Source organism: Sturnira hondurensis, unplaced genomic scaffold (genome assembly GCF_014824575.4).
Source record: "Sturnira hondurensis isolate 20B ecotype Veracruz unplaced genomic scaffold, ASM1482457v3 Scaffold0008723, whole genome shotgun sequence".
NCBI lineage: Eukaryota > Metazoa > Chordata > Mammalia > Chiroptera > Phyllostomidae > Sturnira > Sturnira hondurensis.
The window spans coordinates 1,636,171-1,660,657 of record NW_028081354.1 but is presented as its reverse complement, the minus strand read 5'-3'; the positions used below and the strand labels follow the sequence as shown (position 1 = coordinate 1,660,657).

The window sequence follows — 24,487 nt, the reverse complement described above, 5'->3', positions numbered from 1 at the left end:
GAGAAGCCAAAGAACTTACACTCACAACCATGGACATGAATTAAGGGGGGGGGAGACTTCTGGAGAACAGGTGGTTACTGGGCAGAGGAGGATAAAAGGAGAAAAAAACTGGGACAATTGTAATAGCATAATTAATAAAATACACTAAAAGAAAATAAAATAATTGTTGATAAGATTTAAAAAAAGAAATATGAAATAAACTTTTTCAGGCCAAAAGAAAATGACATCAAATGAAAACCCAGATCTTAGCAATAAAATGAAAAATACTAGAAATAGCAAATATGTGGGCACATACAAACTTCTGCATTTTTTAAGAGAAAACTGACAGTTTAAAGCAAAAACAACAGTAACATGTATTATGGGGGATATAGCACATACACCTATGACAACTATAAAACAAAGGATAGAGTCAGAAGGTCCTTGCGTTACACATGTAGTATATGATAAAGGTAGACTGTGATAGGATGGAATGTTGAACTCCAAAATAATCACCAAAACAAGTTAAACAGAGGTATAGGTAAAAAGACAACAGCAGGAATAAAATGGAAAACTAAAAAATACTCAATCCAAAAACAAGAAAAGAAAGAAAACAAATGAAGAATGGACAGGGCAAATAGAAATCAAAGAACAAGATGGTAGACTGACACCCAATCGAAGAGATTAAACAAAATGAAAAGTTAAATGAAATGTAAAAAGCAAATCCAAACCATATACTTACAAGAATTTTTAAAAAATTTTTTAAAAACCACAGTTTAAATAGAATAACATAATAGGCTTTAAAAAAGTGAACTAAGATAAAACACAGCAGCTATATTCAAAGCAGATAAAGTAGCTTTTCAGACAAGGTATATAACCAGGGACAAGGACAAATATTTCATAACAATAAACAGGCGAACTCATCAAGAACACACAACAATACCAGACGCACATTCACCTAAAAGGAAAAATGGGAACATTTACGAATATACTTGGAGATTTCAACAATCCTCTCAGTAATTGTTAGGACAGTACACATGTATCAATAAGGATGCAGAAGACTTGAATATACTATCAAGCAACTTTATATAACTAACATTTATAGATCACTGAACAAAAAAAGCAAAATTTCCAAGTGTTTATATAACATTCACCAAGGAAGACCAAATACTGAGTTATAAAACAAGTCTTAATAAAAGAAAAAGGTCTGACATCATACAGAATTGGTAAAGTGTAATCAAATTAAAAATGAATAATAAAAAAGATATCTGGGAAATATCCAAACATTTAGAAACTTAGGCCCTGGCAGGTGTGGCTCACTAGACTGACTGCCAGCCTGAAAACCGTACGTACTGTTGCCCCTTCCATTCCCAGTCAGGGCACAAGACTGGGTTGCGGGCCAGGGCCCCAGTAGGGGGTGTGCGAGAGGCAACCACACATTGATGTTTCTCTGCCTCTTTCTCCCTTTCTCTAAAAATAAAGAAATAAAATCTTTTTTAAAAAGAAAAAGAAATTGAAAACACTTCTAAATGACCCATGGATCAAAAGAGAAATTACAGCAAAAATTAGAAAACATCTTAACCAAACAAACAAACAAAAAAATCATAAACTTTTGTAGATGCAGGTAAAACAGTGCTTAGAGAAAAATTTGTAGATTTAAATATTTACATTAAAAAATCTGATATTAACTATCTAAGCTTTCACCATAATAAACTAAAAATAAAAGGCCAAATTAAACCTAAACAAAATAGATAAGAAAAAATAAAGATAAAAGCGGAATTCAACGAAATACAAATAGACACAAAATGAGGGAAAAAATTCAATGAAACTGAAAGTTGGTTCTTTGGAAAGATCAATGAAACTGATAACCTGTAGGTAAGCTAATGAACAAAGAAAAGAGAGAGCACACATTTCTAGTATCAAAAATGAAAGACAGGACCTCACCATAGATCCCACAAGGCTAATGAAGCAATATCATTTTTTAGAAGGGTGGTATATTATTTATTCATCAACTTAGATAAAGTGGATACATTACTTGCTAAAGATAAATGGTGGACTTAATATTAAAAAGTTGGTGTAATGCAAATCAAAAGCACAGTGACAGACCCCTTCACACCCACCAGGATGGCTATAACAGAAAAGACAGAATGCCGAGTGGTGGTAACCATGTGAAGAAACTGGAACTTCACGCACTACCGGTGGGATGTAGAGTGGTGCAGCCGCATTAGGACACAGTCTAGCAGTTCCTCGGAATGCTCAGAGTGTTACCAGTTGAGCCAGCAATTCCACTCTTAGGTGCACACCCAAGAGATATAAAAACATGTCTACATAAAAACATGTCTACATAAAAACATGTATACATACAAACATGTCTACATACAAACATGTACACGAATGTTCTCAGCAGCATTATTCATAACAGCCAAAAGGGGGGGGAATCCCAGCTGTCACACAATTGATGAATGGGCAAAAACTGTGGCTTCCATACATACAATGAACTGATATTTGGCTATAAAAACAAATAAGATCTTGACCACGGATAAACCTTGAAAATAGGCTAGTGAAAAAACTCAGTCACCAAAGGCCACATATTGTATGATTTCATTTAAATGAAACAATCTTTCAATTTCCAGCTCTGCTTGTAAAGAACTTGAAAGTTCCACTCAGTCCTAAAAAAAAAGACTGAACAGAGCAAATGGACCTCTCACAGAAGGGAAAATGGTGTAGCCATTTAAAAACAGCATGGCAATTTCTTATGTTTTCAATCATACACTGACCACATGACCCAGCAATTCTATTCCTGGGTGTTTACCCAAGAGAAATAAAGAGACATGGCTATACAAAAATCTGTAAGCCCACGTCCACAGCATCTTTACCTGTAATGGCTAAGAACTGGAGACAGTCCAGTTAATACACAGCAAAGCCATATAATAAAAATGACTGAACTACTGATAAATGCAACAACAGAGGCAAAACTCAAAAGCACTGTGATAAGTAAAAGAAGCCAGAGACAGAAAATTATATACTGCACAAAATTTGTATAACTGCTTTTTTCTGGCATTTTAGAATAGGCAAAACTTCAGGGACATAGAAGAGATCAGTATTTTCCAGGGACTAAGGTAAGGGGAAGAAAAGTTATCATGAAGAGGCAGAGGAACTTTTGGGGGTGAATAGAATGTTCTATATTTTGACTTACGTGACAGCTGCACACTTCAAAAGGATGATTTATATCCTAAGTAAATTATAGCTCAATTTTTTAAATGCACATATAAAAACTGAATATAACAAGTCACTGGATACAAAAATATATAAAATCAGTTGTATTTTTATATACCAGAAACAAATAAATACATATTGACATTTTAAAATAGGACACAACTTAAATTGCATCGAAAACATCAAATACCAAAAGGGGGAAGTGTTTTCAGGAACAAGTATAAAGGACACATGGACAAAACCAAAGGGGAGTAGGATTGAGGGTGGGAGGTGAGGATGGCTGGTGGTGTGTGTGTTCGGGGCGAATGGAGACAACTGTACTTGAACAATAAAAATGTGGAAAAAACAATCAAACACCTATAAATAAGCCTTTCAAAGAATAAGACTTCATACTGAAGATTATAAAACATTTCTGACAGAAAAGGAAAACAAATACATAAAGGGATAAACTAAATTCACAAGGTGGAAGATTCAAATACTGTGTAGATATTAACGTCCTCAAATTGATCTCTAAACTCAATGTAATGCCAATCCAAGCAGCTTTTTGTTTCTTGATGGAAATTTGCAAGCTTATTCTAAAATTTATATGGAAAAGGGCCTAGAAAAACTAAAGTAATTTCAATAAACAACAAAGCTGGAAGAAATACACTCAGCCAGCAAGATTTATCATAAATTACTTATAGAGTAATTAAGATAGCACATTGCTGGTAAGTGACTGAGCAAACAAAAATGTCCGGACCCACGCATACATAATTAGCTGATTCTCAGCCAAGACACACTGACAATCAGTGGGGAAAGGATGGTTTTTTAAATACATGGTGCTGTACCAATTGGCTATCTACATAGAAAAGGAAGAATCTCGCTTCCTACCTCATAACATATGTCAAAATCAAACCTAGAGAAACCATAAGTCAAAGTGTAAAAGCAGTAACAATAAAGCTTTTCAAAGAAAAGAGCAGATCCGAAAGACCTTGTGGCAGGCAAGGACACGAAAAAGGAAAGGTGCACCTGACTGGGCCGTGTTAGGATGAAGAACTTCCTCTCAAATGAAGCCCTTGGGGATGAAAAGGTGAAATGGAAGAAGGAATACACAAATACACAAAACTCCAGCAAGATTTCTATCCAGACATCTTCATGTACTCCCATAATAAATAGGAAAAAAACAGATTCACGACATAGAAAGTGTGGGTGTAAGACCTAAATGGGCGTTTCATCAAAGAGGATGTCCAGATGACCAATGGCACATAAAAATGTGCTAAACTTTACAGTCATTAGGAAAACTCAAATTAAAACCATAATGAAACACTACCACGGACCCACCAGAATAGCCAAATGAGAAAACTGAGTATACTGAAGTTGTTAAGGATGTGGAAAAACTAGAGCTCTCACACCTTCCTCATAAGAATGTACATCGGCACTAAGTTTTCGGCTGTATCCACACAAACTGAACATCTGGAAAAATATAAGTATTCTAATCCCTGATATATATATTCAAAAACACTTGTGTGCCTGTGTACACAGAGACATGGAAAAGATTATTCACTGCAGCATAATTTTTATGAACCAAAGAGTAGAAAAATCCAAATGTCCATCAACCAGTGAAAGGATACTGAGATATATATTAGAATACTCCAGAGCAACCACAAAATCTTTTGAAATCACAAATAAAGATTTTTGTACGCAAAAACATGAATGAAGCTTATAAACATAGCATTGTACAAATAAAGACACACTCAGTATATATAAACTATTTATTATTCCACTTATAAAAATCAAATATAAGCCAAAATAGGCAGAATGAATGTACAGTGTTAGAGGTCAAGACGGTGGTCGTCCGTGAGAACGAAGGTGGCAGTGACTGGGAGGGGCAGGGGCTTCTGAGATCCTGGTGGGGATGAGTAGTGGTTAGAGATACGTGCCCTTGGTGAAACTTATTTTGTGATAATTCACCAAACAATACACTTACACCTTGTGTAGTTTTATATTTACATCTAATTTTTTTAAGTATTGGCAATTCTATGTATGCTCATAGTTGAAGAAACTCCAAAATGTGTGTGTGGTTAAATTAAAAGGAGAAATCACTGAGGAGTGTGTGCAGTCCCACACCACTCGACAACAGGGACACTCTGTGAGCAATGTGTCATCAGGCAACTTTGTCATGCGAAGAGCGCACTTACACAAACCTACAGGACACAGCCTACTGTGCACCACGGTTACACAGTACAGCCTACTGCTCTGAAGGCCACAAGCCTGCATAACAAATTACTGGGCAACTGTGATGTAACAGTAAGTACCTGTGTTACACATCCCGCTACGAGGCTATGATGACGACAACAGCATCACTGGGAGATAGGAATTGTTCACCTCCATTATAATCTCAAGGGACCACTGTCCTATCTGTGAACCATCGTGAACTGAAATGTTATGTGGTGTATGACTATATAACACAAACAACTTATAAAGCCACAGTGACAGAGGACATATGTTTGTGTGTAATAACCATAATGGTAACATTTACTGAATACTACTTGCTAAGGTACTGTGCTAGGCAGTTTATATGAATTTTATTTTCATGTATTTCTCTCAAAAACAGCATGAATTAGGTAGTACTGTAAGATTATAAAACATTTCTGACAGAAATGGAAAACAAATTATTTTACTGATGAGAAAACTGAGATAAATAATTTTTTTGCGAGACTTCCGCCAAGATGGAGGCATAGGTGAAACACTGTGCATTCTCCCACAACCAAGTTTGAATACAACAAAGGTTTGGAGAAACAAAGACACAACCAAAGGTCAGAAAATTGAATTATACAGAAGTCCGACTACATCTAACCGTTCAACGGGGACGGTAAGAGGGGCGGAGCCAGCAGCGAGCAGGGTCGGGCAGGACAGGGCCCCCGACCCAGGCGCGCAGGCAGACGGGAACCAGTTGGGGTGCGGGGCAGACTGACCGCGGGCGCATATTCGCGCACAGTGAGACGGACCACGCAGGCCCCAGGGGGCGAGGGCTGACGGCGGTGGCACACTCGCGAGCAGTGGGACGAAACGCGTGGGCCCGGTGACGGCAGCAGCTGCGGCACCGGTGAGGGCCGAGGCGGCAGGCGGCAGACAGGACGCCACTGTCCCTCTTTGACCCCGCCCCCACATACAGCGTCACAACCCAGCAACTGAGTTGCCCTGCTCTGGTGAACACCTTAGGGCTCCAATCCTGCTACAGAATAGGCACGAACAGCCGAAAAGATGGTGCAAGAAGAACTCAAAGTCCCAGAGCCAATAACTATAAGCGACCAACAGATTGCCAGCCTCTCAGAAGCACAATTCAGGACACTATTTATCAGGATGCTCACAGAACTAGTAGATTATAGTCACAAATTAGAGGAACATAGTCACAAATTAGAGGAACATATGAAGGCTAAACTAATTGAAATGAACGGAGATGCACAGGAAACCAATAGCAATGGAAAGGAAACTGGGACTCAAATCAATGGAATGGACCAGAAGGAAGAACAAAATATCCAACCAGAAAGGAATGAAGAAATGAGAATTCAAACAAATGAGGAGAGGCTTAGGAACCTCCAAGACATCTTTAAACGTTCCAACATCCGGATTATAGGGGTACCAGAAGGGGGAAAGAAACAGCCACCAGTGGAAAACGTATTTGAACAAATAATAAAGGAGAACTTCCCCAGTCTGGCAAAGGAAATAGACTTCCAGGAAATCCAGGAAGCTCAGAGAGTGCCAAAGAAGTTGGACCCAAGAAGGAACACACCAAGGCACATCATAATTACATTAGCCAAGACTAAAATGAAGGAGAGAATCCTAGAAGCAGCAAGGGATAAGGGGACAGTCACCTACAAAGGAGTACCCATCAGACTGTCAGCGGATTTCTCAAAAGAGACCTTACAGGCAAGAAGGGGCTGGAAAGAAGTATTCCAAGTCATGAAATCCAAAGACCTACAGCCAAGATTGCTTTATCCAGCAAAACTTTCATTTAGAATGGAAGGACAGATAAAGTGCTTCTCAGATAAGGTCAAGTTCAAGGAGTTCATCATCACCAAGCCCTTATTATATGAAATGCTAAAGGGACTTATATAAGAAAAAGAAGATGAAAAATATGAACAGTGAAAGGACAGCAAACACACAGTTATTAACAACCACACCTAAAACAAAAGCAAACCAAGAGGACAGCTAGATCAGGAGTGGAACCATAGAAATGAAGAACACATGGAGGGTTAGAAACAGGGGAGTGGGAGGAGGAGAAGGGGGGAGAAGGCACAGAAAATAGCATAGATGGTAGGTAGAAAATAGATAGGGGGGAGGGCGAGAATAGTGGGGGAAATATAGAATCTAAAGAACTTGAGACACGTGGTTATAAACTAAGGGGGGAGAATGGTGGGGGAGGGAGTGTGTGGGGGGGAGGGAATGAAGCGGGGAATAGAACAACTGTAATGGTATAATCAATAAAATATATTTTTTAAAAATTTTAAAAATAATTTTTTTGCTTTAAGTTGTATTGTAAACATTTTACTTACAGAACATTTATAATTTTAAGTGCTTCATAACATTGTAACCATCTATGAATATTCACTTAACACTTTATTCCAAGTATTTCACTATTTTGATACTATAGTAATTGGCATCTTTGTACATATTTTTAAGTATATTTTATTGATTATGCTATTACAGTTGTCCCACTCATTTTTCCCTTTTATCCCCCTCAGCCTGGTACACCCATTCCTTCCAGCATTCCCCTCTCACCCCACCTAGTTCAGGTACATGGGTCATACATATAAGTTCTTTGGCATTTCTTAGACTGTTCTTAACCTCCCCGTCTATTTTCTGCCTACCAATTACGTTTCTTATTCCCTGTGCCTTTTCCCCCATTCTCTCCCTTTCCCCTCCCAGCTAACCCTCCATGTGATCTCCATTTCTGTGATTCTGTTCCTGTTCTAGTTGTTTGCTTGTTTCTTTTTTATGATCAGTTGTTGATAGTTATGAATTTGTTGTCATTTTACTGTTCATAGTTTTCATCTTCTTTTTCTTAGACAAGCCTCTTTAACATTTCATGTAATAAGGACTTGGTGATGATGAACTCCTTTAGCTATCTACCTTATCTGGAAAGCACTTTATCTGCCCTTCCATTCTAAATAATAGCTTTGCTGGATAGAGTAATCTTGGATGTAGGTCCTTGCCTTCAAAAACCTGGATGTAGGTCCTTGCCTTCAAGGACCTGGATGTAGGTCCTTGCCTTGCGTTTTACTTGGAATACTTCTTTCCAGCTCCTTCTTGCCTGTAAGGTTTCTTTTGAGAAATTAGCTGATAGTCTTATAGGAACTCCTTTGTAGGTAACTATCTCCTTTTCTCTTGCTACTTTTAAGATTCTTTCCTCTTTCATCTTGGATAATGTAATTATGATGTGCCTTGGTGTGTGCTTCCTTAGGTCCAACTTCTTTGGGACTCTCTGAGCTTCCTGGACTTCCTGGAAGTCTATTTCCTTTGCTAGATTGGGGAAGTTCTCCTTTATTATTTTTTCAAATAAGTTTTCAATTTCTTGCTCTTCCTCTTCTACTTCTGGCACCCCTATATTTCGGATGTAAAAACATTTAAAGTTGTCCTGGAGGTTCCTAAGCCTCTCCCCATTTTATTTTTTGAATTTTTGTTTCTTCATTCTGTTCTGGTTGAATGTTTATTTCTTCCTTCTGCTCCAAATTGTTGATTTTAGTCCTGGTTTCCTTCCCTTCACTGTTGGTTCCCTGTATATTTTTCTTCATTTCACTTTACACAGCCTTCATTTCTTCCTCTATTTTGTGACCATATTCAGTCATTTCTGTGAGCATGCAGATTACCATTTTTTTGAACTCTGGATCTGATAGGTGGGCTATTTAATCTTTGCTTAGTTCTTTTACTGGAGTTCTGATCTGTTCTTTCATCTGGGCCATAATTCTTTGCCGTGGTGCACCTGTTGCATTGCAAGGGGCAAAGCCATACGGGCTCACCACAGTGGAGCAACTCACTTTGCTGTGCTGTGGTGCAGTCTTGATAAATGTTTAACTCCTTGGTTGTCAAACTTCAAAACTGGAAGTTCCAAACTGAACTTCCGGTTCAATTTGCTGGCAGCTCTGGTTGTTTTTTGTCTTTAAATTGGTTGTTTCCTTCTTTTGATTGTGCAAGGAGACAAAGCATATCTACCTACACCTCCACTTGGCTGGAATGCTGTTTTTATTATTTTAATTGTTGCTCAATTACAGTTGGTCCACTCTTTTCCCCACTGTTCTCCTCTGCCCCAACTCCCCTTCTCCCTCACTCCCACAGTCAATCCCCACCCTGTTGTCCATGCCCATGGGTCCTTTATATGTGTTCCTTGACGTGCTCTTTCCCCTTCTTTCCCTCATTATACTCCTCCCCACTCCCCACTGGTCACTGTCAGCTTGTTCTTTATTTCCATGTCTCTGCTTCTCATTTTTTGTGTTTGTTTGTTTTTTTTATTAGGCTCCACTTACAGGTGAGATCATATAGTATCTGTCTTTCACCATTGGCTTATTTCACTTAGCATAATACTCTCCAGTTCCATTCATGCTGTCACAAAGGGTAGGAGCTCCTTCTTTCTTTCTGCTGCATAGTATTCCATTATGTAAATGTACCAGTTTTTCGATCTACTCATTTAAAGAATTTAAGGAACTTGCCCATAGTCACCCAGTCACAATGCTGCAAAGCTGGCACTATAACCCAGGCTCTCTAAATCAACTCTTTATCCCACACTATCTCTGGAAAGACACAAATTAATAGCAGCTATTGCTTCTGAGAAGAAAATGGGGACTGAGACTGGCTGAAAGAAAGGCTGGTATATCATAGTATATAATCTAATACCTTCTGAAGAAATACATTTCCATGTCTTACCTATTTTCAAAAGTATATCTATTAAACATCCATTTCCATGATTTATAATCCCTGAGCTATACAAAACTGCTGTATGCAGGATGAGCATTACTCACTGTTTTATTGCTTTACCTGATTTAGGATGCAAAGCATCACACTGGGCATTGTACATGTGTACAAATTCTTGGTGCCTTTTAATGAGCTGTTGTTTATTTCCTTGAATAGATAATCCATGTTCTTTTAGCTTTTTCTTTAAATCACGATCTGATAGCAAGTTATATACAGTTTTGGGCAGTGGCTTCCTTTTCTGAACGGAACTGAAAAAGGAAGGAAACAAGATAACTGAGTATTATTGTGAATTATCAAATGCTTTTCACTTAAGATAGTAATTTAGCCCTGGCTGGTGTATCTCAGTGGATTGAGCGTGGGCTAGGAACCAAAGGGTCACCAGTTTGATTCCCGGTCAGGGCACATGCCTGGGTTGCAGGCCAGATCCCCAATAGGGGGCAGGTGAGAGGCAACCACACACTGATGTTTCTCTCCCTCTCTTTCTCCTTCCCTTCCCTTCTCTCTAAAAATAAATGAATGAATGAATGAATGATAATTTACCTTCTGACTCAATTCCAGGGTGACCAGGAGAATTGGACCCATTAAGACAAAAATGAAAAAGAGAAGGATGAAATTTGTAAATCAAGTTGACTGTGTTTGATATGATGCATGAGAGGTGCCAGTGGGACATTCAGATAAAGAAACTCAAGTCTCAGAAAGCAGGCAGGCCTGAAGCTGCAGACTGGGGACTAGCATAGAAGGCCTATGAACTAAATGCTATGAGAACTTCACTAAGAATCACATTTATGTAGACTTATTCAATTCTCTATCTCTTTAAAGCATGCTTTTCCTAAAATTTGCCTCTAGCTCCTATGCAAAATCTCTGTAAAAAACAGTTAGATAGAGTACAAATCCTACTATGTATTAAGCTATGGACTTAACGTTACCATTATACATATCTTCTTTAGAAAACATTTTAATCCACAGGCAAAACTGCCCCTCAAATCCAAGACAATCATTTTGCAAAAGCACTAGGTGAAATAAAAGACCTGTTGGGACGATTAGCTTTACCCAACTCATTACCACCAATGAAAAAGGAATTCAGAAAACTGATGGGTAGATGGTATTCTTGAGCTACCATCTTCAAAGAACACAACTGAAAACAAGAGCAAAAAAACACAACAGGGTTTTGTTCTCTTCAACTTAAAGTAATTATACTAACAAAAAATGCATATAAGGCATTACAAGAAGGGTATTAGCAAAATCACCATCTGGCTCTTCATTCTATTTTCATAATTGATATACTGATTAGCACTAAACTATAATTTTAAATAGAACAAAGCCTGATTAAATGAGTTTCTTTTACTCCTACCAAAATACCAGTTAATAAACATTATTTGTTAAAATGGAATAGAAGCCAAGCTACCCTAGGGTATCAATGACTTATGACAATTTTATAAACAGAAACTAGTGAGTATTAATCTGATTATAAACTTGTTCTCTGAGTATATCACCTGACTCAACATTATGGCAATTAGGTAATTAATGAATATGTATTCAAGGTAGTTGTTACAATTGTAATCATTTTAAAACAACACTATCAAAATTTCAGGTAAAAATTAATAGGAAGCTGGAAGCAATAATTTTATCGAGAAACAAGATTTTACAAAGCACTTCATATAACTAGTTCACAGAAGGCCATGCTACCCAAACTCCAGTGTGTCTTGGAACCACTTGGAGAGCTTATTTAAAATGCAGGTTCTCAGTCACTTCTCCAAACCAACCCCCAACTTACTCTGTCCTGAAGTGGGGACCTAAAGTCCATACTAATAAGGTTCCATGGGGTAAATCTGATGCAAATAGTTCAGAACATAATGACAGAAATAATAGTTAAATATAGACTGAAAAAAAAAAACCAGACATTTCTCTACTAACCAACAGTATCATTCTCTGGTTAAATTATTTCATTTATGATCTATCAATTAAGTCTAAAAGCCAGAAATAACTATTTAATTGTAGAAAGACCCACAAACTCTCAACGGATAACATTTTTCTGAAAATCATTCTTCTTACAATGACAGGCCATTGAACTCAACAAGACTGATAGAATTATGGTTAAATCCTGGTAGGTAGCTAGAGCTGAAACATTTTGTAGTAGTTTATACAAGTGCACTGTGAGGGACAACACATTAAGTCTGTACAGCTAAAGCATTTATTTTATCAAGGACCGATGGCTCATGACCACGAAACCTCAGGGGAAAGCTGCACTCTTCACTGGCACACACAATGAAAACCACCAGCAGAAATCAACAATTTCTGCCAAGAATGCTAAAATACGAAGCCGCACAAATGTTTCCCAAAATCTGAAAATGACACTGATCTTTCTTCCACGATTTAGTGAAACCAAATGAAGGAACACACTTAAGGGTCCTCAGAACCTGAAGACATCCAAAGAAAGAGCATTCTTTGAATCAACTCTGACATGAGTCTACACAGAATGGGTTAAGGGTTGCCATCTACATCAAGGAAATGGCCTGTCAGGGTGTTACGGAAAAAATGTTTCAATGTTAGAGACTCTTTTATGTGACCAGACCTCAGACCACGTTTTAACTTCTTTAAAGAGAAATGGGGCCCAATGTTTCCCTAAATGTAGCTTCACCAATACCAGTTTCGCAAGATACTGAGTTGTCAGGACAAAGAGGTTTGGGGGAAAGATAAATTCAGGAATTACTGGATTAAAGAAAATCTAACAATTGTCTTCAATGCAGGACTTCTCAGAGGCTTCAACACACTAACGTGTGTAGTCAGTCTTTTCCTAAGAGATAGATTTCAGTCTGCAGTGCTTCTAAGTTCAATAACAGAGCAACTGGCAGGACTGCAGCAGCCCACAGAGCAGGGTCTGGAACTACTATTGGAACTTGAACTTAACTATATATGGGTGAGTATGTCTTTGGATTCATCACAAGAGTTAAATGTGTTAGAGGAAATATGATGGATGCATCTAGAAAAACAGCAGTCCAGGTAAGATACCTGTGTTGCTTCCTTACTCTTCAGGGAGAAAATGCTCAGCTTCTACATCCCCAACCCTTTCTTTAGAAGGAAACATTTCTAAAGAGAAATGCAGCCCATCCAATTCTGATGGCTTATGGGAAATAATCCTTGGGATGATCCAATTTCATTTATTCCAAATCTCAAGTAATAAAGTAACCTACAAAAATCTAATTTTATTCTCAGCAACACATTTACCCATCAGGAGGGAGTGCTGGGCACACATGACTGCACAGGCACTTGTGGCCATAAAGGGGGGCCTACAGGCCGCCATGGACAATAGCTAGGGACGAAGTGGGAGGTCAGGTGGCGCAGCACAGTCCCGGGCCTTCTGTCTCTACTTTCAAGCAGCACAGCTAATTTTACCTATTTCAAAGATTTTATTTATTTATTTCTAGAGAGAGGGAGAAAGAGAGAGAAACATCAGTAAGTTCCTCTTGCACACTGGGGGCTGGCCCGCAACCCAGGCATGTGCCCTGATTGAGAATCGAACTAGAGACCTTTCAGTCTGCAGGCCTGCGCTCAATCCACTGAGCCACACCAGCCAGGGCCAATTTTATCTATTTTTAAATGTTATAGTTCACTGTAAGACTTCACTTGAAAAAAGGTTTTGCTGGAGGAAAAATATTAACTATCAAGCTAAAAATACAATAAAAACTGTCAATTATTGTCCCCCAAAGCACATTAATAAAGCATCATTGTGAGGTGTGTATTAGCTTTTGTACGTTACAACAGTATGATTTTGTCCCTTGAAACCTGACTTCACTCCATATTTACTGTCACTCAAAAATTAAGTGATGCCATTTTATCTTTAGTCACAAAAAATAAGAAAAGTTCCTCACTTAATAACATGGTTTTTAGAAAATGCTCTTCCCAGTCCTTCAAAAGAGGCAAACATAAGAGCCTATCGATCTCTTTACCTCAACTTCCCGGACCCCATTAATTTCTCCGCTTCCTCTCCTCCTTTCCCAAATCTCTCTGACCCCTTCTGTTTCAGAAGAAAAGTTCTTTCTACACATCAAAGATTAACTTCACTATTGGGCTCTTCGTCTCGTACGCTTCTGACCCTGTTCCGCCTAACATCTGCCCTTTCCCTGGGAACAGTAGGAGAGAGACTGAAGGCTTAACCAATTTCCATTTTAAAAAATAAAACCTTCCTTATTCTAGGTATTGCCTGCTTTCTCGAACTACTGTCTCACCTCTCTTCTTCCCTTCATCCCCAGACTCTCTAATTTGTGGCCTTTGCTTCCTTATCACCTTCAGTAACCACCGATTCCTGAGCACCTGCAATATAACTTTGACTAAAATTTCATTCCCAAACAATTTATAACAGAGGTCTGCATAAATAAATTAATGTAACTCTGGCGTATAAGGGAGGCAAAACAGAAGTGCGGGTGCAAACCCTGAGTCGATCGTGTATTAGTTGTGCCACCTGGGTGGTGGGGGGCTGAGGCAGGAGGACATTCCATTCCGTATATATACACCCTTTTGTACCCTTTAGAGTCATATGCATAGAATTGCCTACTGAGAAAAAAATTATTTTAAACAAGCTATATTTAAAATTGTGAAAACTCTGAGCATCCTAAAAACCAAGGAAAGATTTTATATGTTCTATATTCAGAGTATAACCTTACTGTCTTTGGCCAAGGAGCTTTATGGTAGTTCTAAAGTTCTAAGAGAAGAAAACAAGTTTAAAGAAAATTTAATCCTAAGTCACTAATTTCTTGTTAAGTCAAATTCTATTAGCAGTTAAATTCAATAGCTAATTGCACTGGCAAAGTGGGAGTCGATCAAGAACAAGGAGAGGGGGTGGATGAGGCACTGACAGGGTAAAGGAAAGAGCAACTGGGAGACGGACTCTGGCACCGGGTCACGAGGACAAACGAACACTGTGTTTCCCCCCAAGTTTGTAAAAGCACAAGGGGCATCCAGCTAAAGCAGCTCTGCCGTTATGCTTGACTTTCTTACCTTCTGAGGCTTTCCTTCTTCTCTTCACGGGATAAACAGTTGTCCAAGTGCTTATTAATGTGATCTTCCAGAATACGAACCCCACAAACTGGACAATCCACTACATTTTTTTTAAAAGAAAAGACGATTTACTATTGGTAGAATGGGCAAAAATAATATAACATGGCATGGTACACAGATTAAGATAAAAACTAAAATCCCAACACAAACAACTTAGAAAAGCAGAAGAGGGAAAGAATGGCCCCTCCGGCAACAGGACGGGGACAGACTGGTTACTGGGTAAGGACTGAATTGTGGGAGGTCGCGGAATTCAAAAGGAAGAGACTGCAGAGAAGTTTGGAGCTTTGTTTATTAGAAAATGCTTTGGTTACGTCATTTCTCCCAAGGTGTGAAGAAACTATAAAACTAATCTTAGGGTTTCCCAACTCTCAGGGCCCCCCACCCGTGTTTAGTGCCAAAACAATCACAACAACCTGAGTTAAGACACACCGGGCTGTGGGCGAATGGAAGGGGGTGGTGTGGCACAGCCGTAGCAAAGCAGTTACAGGTTTGGGCCAATTACTGTTCACTCTACCCACGGTTACAAATTCATTGATTTAGCTCTTGTTTGTACGTTAAAATTAGGAAACACAATCATCCTCAAACTGTTTCCTGAGTTGCAGGGATCTATACAGCTATCTCAGGGCCTAGAGGCCACCACAGGTGACAGACAGGGATGAAGGCAGAGGTCAGGCGGAGCAGCGCGTCTCTAACGTAGCAGGGCCTGTCTGATCTCCTTTATATGTTGTGGCTCATTGTAAGATTTCATTTGAAAAATTGATTCTGCTGGAAGAAATAATTTAACTATCAAGCTAAAAACACTACCGTAAGAACTGTGAACTGACAGAGTGACCAAAAGTAAGGTACACTAGGAAACACAAGTAAAATTGACATATCCTTATGAAACTTAAACAATCGAGTACTAATACACTGATGTCGATCTAAATTTAATAATTTAAGCCGCTGCATTGTGTGTGCTGTGAGTGTGCCAAAGATGTCTAAGGCACAGCTTCTGCCTAAAAGGTCCTCTAAACATCACTGGCAAGAACAGACATGAATCAACAGGGTTAACAGGTTAACCCACTCATCAAGTAGTTAAGCAGATTATACACAAATAGTCCAGAAAACATGCTCTACCACTTCAGTGACACGACCTATCAATACTACCCAACGTAACCAAAGAGTGGTTAGGACAGAGTCTGAAAGGCGGAACGGGGTCGGCACACACCGCAAAGGGCCAGGGAGTCAAGGCTGCGGGCTTTGGGAGCCAGGCGGCCTCTGTCACAACTACTCAACTCCGCCACGAGGCATGAAAGCCACCACGACAACATGCAAACAAAGGATGTGGCTGTGCTCCAGTGAACCTTCACTGACAAAAACAGGTGTAAGAAGCCAAATCTGGCCCGCAGGTAGTGGCTGCCAGTCCCTGGGTGCATTCAAGGAGAGTGGGGAGACCAGCTTAGCTAGAGCAGAGGACTTTTGAAAGGCAGAGCTGAGTAAGTTTGGACAGGAGGGGCAGGGGTCATGTTGTCTTAGGCTGTAAACAGCAGTCAGAACAGCTTGGAAGTGTGCAAGTGGTGGTATAATAACATACAAAGCATTCTTTAAAATTAAAGTAGAAAAAATATAAGGGTGAGGGGGAATTAAAAGCTGAAAAACAGAAAGCTACTGTCATGCTCAGAGTGTAAACTAATGAAAATTGCTTCATTTATGCAGCAATCAGCCTGAATCAGAGAGAACAGAACAAACATCTTGAGGCACCGCCTACATCAACTTTTGAGACTCTTGTAAGTTGAGATATGATTTGCCCTTTCTTGAATTTCTCCCCACTCAAAAGTGGTACTTATTTATTCTTACGTCACGAGGGATGAGAAGGTTTCCATTAAGAAAATACTCACATGAAAGTAACTTCTTACCTTTAGTAACCTGTTTCAAAGTTGATGTAGAGGGTGACTCAGGAACGTTAGCATCCGCGATGCCTGAAACTCTCTTTCCCGAGGAAGGTGTCCCGTTGGTCTTTGCAAAAGTGCTCACCACTCTTTGGGGGCCGAATTTGCTTTCGCTCTTGTTCATCAACAACTTGGATGTAGAATCACCAGTTTCTTTAATCAAGAAATTCTCCATTAGCCTGCTTCCTTGCTTTAAAGAATGTCTAAAGGATACAGGAGTGTGTACTTTGGCAGCAAGTTTCTTTGAAGAGGAGGAAGCAGGAGAAACAGGTCGTGACTCTAAGGCAAACTGCAATAAATGATTCCTTGAAGCACAAAAAACACAATGGACAATTAAGATATCAAGTAATGTATAGTAACTTAACTAACATAAGCTGATTTCCCAATTAATAGTTATTTCTATGAAATAGAAAACTTACTCCCTAATGACAACCAAACCAAAATGTTTCTTCTAGAACAAAATCAACACACAAAAAAAATACATCTGACTTTAAAAACCAGGCATTCTGTCTGTAAAAGAAAATGGAGAGACTTCAGATTCTGGTAATGGAGAATAACTAGTATCAGAGTTAACCTCCAATCATAAATAACTTTAAAATCTGGACAAAATATACACAAACAACTGTTTGTAAGCATGGGCTATAGTCAGCACAAGGCTGCAAACCCTGAGAGAAGAGAAACATGAGGTGATCCAATACTTCCCCAAGAATTTCCCCTAGAAGCATTTTCTGAGGGTTGTATTTGAACTGAAGTCAAAACACAGACCAGTGACCTCAATGGGCAGAGGGAACAGAGACCAGGATTCTAGGCAAAGGTGGCAGGCAGGGTTTGGAGGAATGGCATGCTGAATAGGGGTTAGCCATGAAAAGTAAACCCCATAAGTGTTAGAAAATTTTGCCAATTCCTGATCATCTGCAGAGCTGCAGGAGCATAAGACAAAACCAGGAGACCTGGCAAGAAGCAGATGCTAGGAGGCTGAGATGCCAAAGGTCAGAGCTAAGAAAACTGGGTGCAGGACCTTAGACATTCCATTGTAACCCCAATAAGGCCACACCTTAGGAAGAGGGACCACACTCTAGAAATACAGCTTTTTTAAAATAAAAACTGAAACAAACTAAACCTAACAAAACACTAAACTAGGCCTAGACGAGATGAAAGTGAAAAGCTGATAAATTTAACAACCTATCAAGACAAAATTCAACATCTTTCAAAAGAGATAACTCACAGCCCCTATTATATTTCACCTGTAATGTTCAACATAAAATTGAAAGTTACTTGACATGCTAAGAAGCAATAGAGTAGAGAATAATCAAGAGATAAAATAGTCAATGGAGACTTCTGGCCAAGATGCTGGCGTAGATAGATAGATACACTTTGCCTCCTCACAACCAAAAGAGCAACAAAAAATTTAAAAACAAAAAACAACCAAAACTGCCAGAAAATCAAATTTTATGGATGTGCAATAACCAAAGAGTTAAAGAAGAAGCACTCATCCAGGCTGGGAGGAGGGGCAGAGAAAGGCAGCCTGGGCAGAGAGGACACGCAGTAAGCAGTTGGCTACAGGACCAGGCAGGTGAGGTGACAGCTGGTGGACCAGGTGGTCCCACTTTTGTGTGTGGATAAACCAGGAGAAACAACTGCAGAAACAGACTGTGCAACACAGGGTCGCAGCGCCGGGAAATAAAGCCTCAAAACTCTAACTGAAAAAACCTATGGGGGTTGTGGTGGAGAGAGAAACTCTCAGCCTCACAGGAGAGTTCATTGGAAAGCCCACAGGGTCCTAGAACGTACACAAGATGATCTACCCAGGTATCAGCACTGTAAGGACCCAATTTGCTTGTGGGTAGCAGCGTAAGTGACTGAAAACTGGCCAAGAGGCAAGCAAGTAACATTGTTCCCTTTCAAAGACAATTCAGCACCACAACACAGCAAAGGAGGTTGCCCCACCCCGGCAAATACATCAGGCTCTGCCCCTTACAACGTTAACAGGTGCCCCTGAGACAAATAAATATGGTTCAAATAAAAGAACAGATTAAAGGTTCAAAAATAGAACTAAATGATGAAGAGGTACCCAAACTATCAGATGCAGAGTTCAAAACATTGGTAATCTGGATGCTCACAGAAATGGCTGAGTATGGTCACAAAATAGAGAAAGAAGTGAAGGCTTTACAAAGAGAAATGAAGAAAAATATACAGGGAACCAACAGTGAAGGGAAGGAAACCAGGACTAAAAACAGTTTGGAGAAGGAAGAAATAAACATTCAACCAGAACAAAATGAAGAAACAAGAATTCAAAAAAAAATGAGAAGAGGCTTAGGAACCTCCAGGACAACTTTAAATGTTCCAACATCTGAATCACAGGGGTGCCAGAAGTAGAACAGGAAAAGCAAGAAATTGAAAACTTATTTGAACAAATGATGAAGGAGAACTTCCCCAATCTAGCAAAGGAAATAGACTTCCAGGAAGTCAAGGAAGCTCAGAGAGCCCCAAAGAAGTTGGACCCAAGGAGGAACACACCAAGGCACATCATCATTACATTATCCAAGATAAAAGAGAAGGAGAGAATCTTAAATGCAGCAAGAGAAAAGGAGAGAGTTACCCACAAAGGAGTTCCCACAAAACTATCAGCTGATTTCTCAAAAGAAACCTTACAGGCAAGAAGGAGCTGGAAAGAAGTACTCAAAGTCATGAAAGGCAAGGACCTACATCCAAGATTACTCTATCCAGCAAAGCTATCATTTAGAATGGAAGGGCAGATAAAGTGCTTCCCAGATAAGGTCAAGTTAAAGGAGTTCATCATCACCAAGCCCTTATTATATGAAATGTTAAAGGGATTTATCTGAGAAAAAGATGATGATCAAAATTATGAACAGTAAAATTACAACAAACTCATAACTATCAACAACTGACCTAAACCAAACCAAACAAAAAAAAATATGCAAACAACTAGAACAGGAACAGAATCACAGAAATGGAGATCACATGGAGGGTTATCAGCAGGAAGGGTTGGGAATGGAGGGAAATGTGAAGGGAATCACATTTCAGCAGGAAATCAGCAGGGAATACAAAGCATAAATGGTAGATACAAAATAGACAGGGGGGGTCTTAAAAACAGGAAATGGAGAAGCCCAATAACTTGCACGTACAACCCACAGACATGAACTAAGAGGGGTAAATGTAGGTGGGATGGGAGGTGCAGGACTGAGAGGAATAAAGGGTGAAAAAATGGGACAACTATAATAGCATAATCAACAAAATATATATTTTTAAAAAGTTAATGGAAAGAGAGCCAGAAGTAATTGAAAGAGTGGCATTAGAAGATAAAAACTTCAAAGAAACTATGATGAATATGTTAAATAAAAAAGAAACATAAACAAATGGATAAAAAGAGAGTGTATTATATGAGGGAATTAAAATCTATCCCAGGAAACACAGAGGTATATCATAGTCGAGCTACTGAAAATTAAAAATAGAGAGAAAATCTTGTAAATAATCAGAAAAATTAAGACATTACCTCTAGGACAGTTTCTCAATCTTCGCACTACTCACCCATTAAGATCATTGTTTGTTGTGATTTCTGTTCTGTGCATTGTAAGGGGCTCAGAAGGAACTACAGGACCCACCAAATATCAGCAGCACACATCCCTCCCAACCAGGTGGAGATAATCAAAATATATGCAGACACTATCAAATGTCCCCTGGGGGAGGGGCTAAAAAAAACCCCACAAAAATGCCTCTCAGGTAAGAATCTCCGATCTACAAGAATAGTAAGGAATTATCACTGACTTTTCAATAAAAACTGTGGACACAAAAAGAATAGAATGGCATCTTTAAAGTACAGAACAAAAACAAAAAAACTTCCAAGAATTTTATTTCCACTGAAAGTATTCATCCAAACTGAAATAAAAATAAAAACACTGTAAAGCAAACAAAAGCTAAGAGAATTCCTCACCAGCAAGCAAAAGATATTATAAAGAAATCTTCAGGCAAAAGGAAAATAGTCCTAGATGATAACGCAAATGTCAGAAAAAATCAACAGTCTCAGAAAAGGTAAACATGCTGCTAAAAGACCACTGACTTCTTTGAAAACAGCACTAACAATGTCTTGTGGAATTTATAACATACATGGAAAAAAGATCTCTCCTAACATAGCAAAGAGTAGGAATTATAAAGTTTTTGCATTGCTCAGGACATAATAAAAGTACTAATTTATGTTACTCTATATTATGCTACAGGTGTATTTTTATAATTTCTTGGGTAATCCCTTAGTTGACAGTAATAGGTATTATGCAAAAATTAACAAAAGCAATAAAATTATTAAAATACCCTAGTATCAACAAAAGGGCAGGAAAAACGAAGTAATATTTGTATTTTTTAAAAAGATGTTATTTAATGCCCTGGATGGTTTAGCTCAGTGGATTGAGCGAGGGCCTGCGAACCAAAGGATCGCGGTTCGATTTCCAGTCAGGGCACATGCCTGGGTTGCAGGCCAGTTCCCAGCAGGGGATGCATGAGAAGCAACCATACATTGATATTTCTCTCCCTCCCTTCCCCTCTCTAAAGATAAATAAATAAAATATTTAAAAGATTTATTATTTATTTCAATAAATTATTTATTATTTATTTAAAATATTTAAAAGATTTTATTTATTTATCTCTAGAGAGGGGAAGGGAGGGAGGAAGAGAGGGAGAGAAATATCAATGTGTGGCTGCCTCTTGCATGTCCCTACTGGGGACCTGGCCCACAACTCAGGCATGTGCCCTGACTGGGAATTGAACCGGTGACCCTTTGGTTCACAAGCCAGCACTGAGCCACATCAGCCAGGCTGACATAATATTTTTTTAAAAAGAACAAGTGGACAAAAAAAAAAGTAACATGGTAAACTATAATCATTTTAAATGTAAAGACTGGATTAAAAATAAGAGGCAACTATATACTGTTTAAAAGAAAACACTTTAATATCAAGAGCCAGGAAGGCTGAAAATAAAAGGATGGGAAAAGATGTACCATGCCAACACTACCCAAAGGAAAGGTGATGTGGCAATTTTAAACATTAATAGCAGACAAAATACACTTTAAAGCAAAAAAGTGTTATGAGAGATAAAGATGGATATCTCATTTTGACAAAATGGTCCGTTTACTTGGAAGCCATTATAATCATAATTATATTCACTTCATAGCACAGCTTCAAAATTGTATTAAACAAAACCTGGCAGAACTAAAAGGAAAGATAATCAGTTCACAATAGTTAGTTTAAATAATAATGAGTATAAATCTAAACACACCTCTCTAAGAGAATAGACAAAAACCAGTAAGAATATAGATCTGAGCCAATCCAATCAGTAAATTGATGTGATTTACAAGTGAAGTCATTACACATGCAAATGCAGAATACACATTCTTTTCAAGGATGCCTTGCACAATTACCAGCACAGATACATTCTGGGACATAAAGCAAGTCTCTACAATTGCCAAGAGCTGAAACAATTCATTTTATCTTTTCTGACCACTGTAAATTCACGTGAAACTCAATGAAAGTAACTGGAAAATCTCCAAATGTTAAGAAATTAAACACCACACTTCTAAGTAACCCCAAGGTCAAATAACAATGAAGACCAGAAAATATTCTGAGTTGAATGATAGCCTGGGGGGTTGCTAAAACAGAGACCAAATTATAACTTATAAGAAAAACTGAGAATCAACATTCTAAAAGTTTCCAACTTATAAGGTTATGAGATGAATAGCGAATTATACCTAAGGAGGAAATAAACAATAATAGATACTAGCAAAATAGAAAACAAGCATATAAAAGAAAATGAGCAGAGCAAAAGCTGAAAAAATTGAAAATTCAGTAAATTCCTACATATTGAAAGAGAAAAAAATAAGTGAAAATAAAACAAAAATTATAAAAAAGACTTAAAAGGCATTTTTACAAATCCTACATAAAGTAAAAAATAATAAAAGGGTGTTATAAATACTTTATAGCAGTAAATTAGAAATTTTAGATGAAATGCACAAACTCCTTGAAAAACACTACTCATCACCATGGACAAGGGAAGGAGCGCAAACCGAAGAGCAGTGGTATCTGTTAAAGAAATGGAGCTGCAAGCAAAAGCCTTCCAAAAAGAAACACAGTTTTGCTGGTGAATTCTACCAAATATTTAAGAAAAAGATACTATTGTTACACAAACACATCAAGAAAATAGAAAAAGAATGTTTCCCAACTCATATTAAAGCCAGCATTACTCTGATAAAAAATCTGATGAACACATTTTAGGGGGGGAAATTATAGTTCTGTAATATCTCATAGCTATAGACAGAAATATATTACATGAAATATTAACAAATGAAATCTAGAGATAAATATAATCCATCATGACTAAGTGGGATTTATTCGAGGAATGCAAGGTTGGTTTGCTAGTTGAAAAATCAATGTAATTTACCGCACTGGCAAAATAAAAGAAAAAAGGTGTATAATCATCTCAATAAATGCAGAAAATATATTTAAGAAAATTCAACACCCATTCACAATAAAAACACTCAGAAAACCAATAGTAAAAGAAAATTTTCTTACTCTAATAAAAGATACCTTCGAAAAACCTACAGCTAACATCAGTCACTAGTGAGACCCTGAATACCTCTCCCTAAGACCGCAAACATGACCAGGTGTCCACTGCCATCACTTCTCTTCAAATTACACTTGGGGTCCTAGCTTTTGTAGTAAGGCAAAACAAGTGACATAAAACACACAACGGTAAAGGGGGAGGGGAAAGCTTTTAATTTGCATATGACATTATTATGTTCATGGAAAATTTTTTTAAAATCTACAACCAACTAGAATAAGTGAACTTTTGTAAGGTCATTTAGTATGTCCATAAAGAAAAATTAATGTTCTAGCTATATACTAGCTAACAGGAAATAAATTTTTAAATAAATACCGTTTGAAATACCACCAAAAATATTAACCACCTGAAAATAAATTTAACATATAATACATACAAACCTCATATCTTGAACCACAAAAGAGTGCTAAGGGAAATCTCTGAAAGGCCTAAATAAATAAGGAGCTATCCATGTACATGAATTAGAACACTCACCACTGTTAAGATGCCCATTTTCCCCACACTGATTTTAGAGAGTCAATGCAATCCCAATCGAAACACGGGCAACTTTTTTACAAGTGAAATGATACATTCATTCTAACATTTATATGGAAATCAAAGCGCTAGAATGCCAGCAGTCTTTAAGGAAATCAAAGTAGAAAACTTGCACTACAGACTTTAAGGACACACTATACAGCTACAGTATTAAAGACACTGCAGTATTAACGTAAAGAGAGACAAAGAGAATATGGAATGTGTGT

The 24,487-nt window shown here is 38.2% G+C and overlaps 1 protein-coding gene across 3 annotated transcripts in view; it reads right to left on the bottom strand.

Moving 5' to 3' along the window:
* Positions 1–24,487, bottom strand: part of RAD18 (RAD18 E3 ubiquitin protein ligase) — a 120,807-nt gene that overhangs the window by 66,156 nt on the left and 30,164 nt on the right. For all 3 annotated transcript variants that reach the window (XM_037055702.1, XM_037055703.1, XM_037055704.1), the window contains exons 5-7: positions 17,091–17,428; positions 15,136–15,235; positions 10,204–10,388 (exon numbers count right to left, since the gene is read on the bottom strand). In XM_037055702.1, coding sequence (XP_036911597.1) covers positions 10,204–10,388; positions 15,136–15,235; positions 17,091–17,428 — 623 coding nt within the window. The remainder of the gene's footprint in view (positions 1–10,203; positions 10,389–15,135; positions 15,236–17,090; positions 17,429–24,487) is intronic.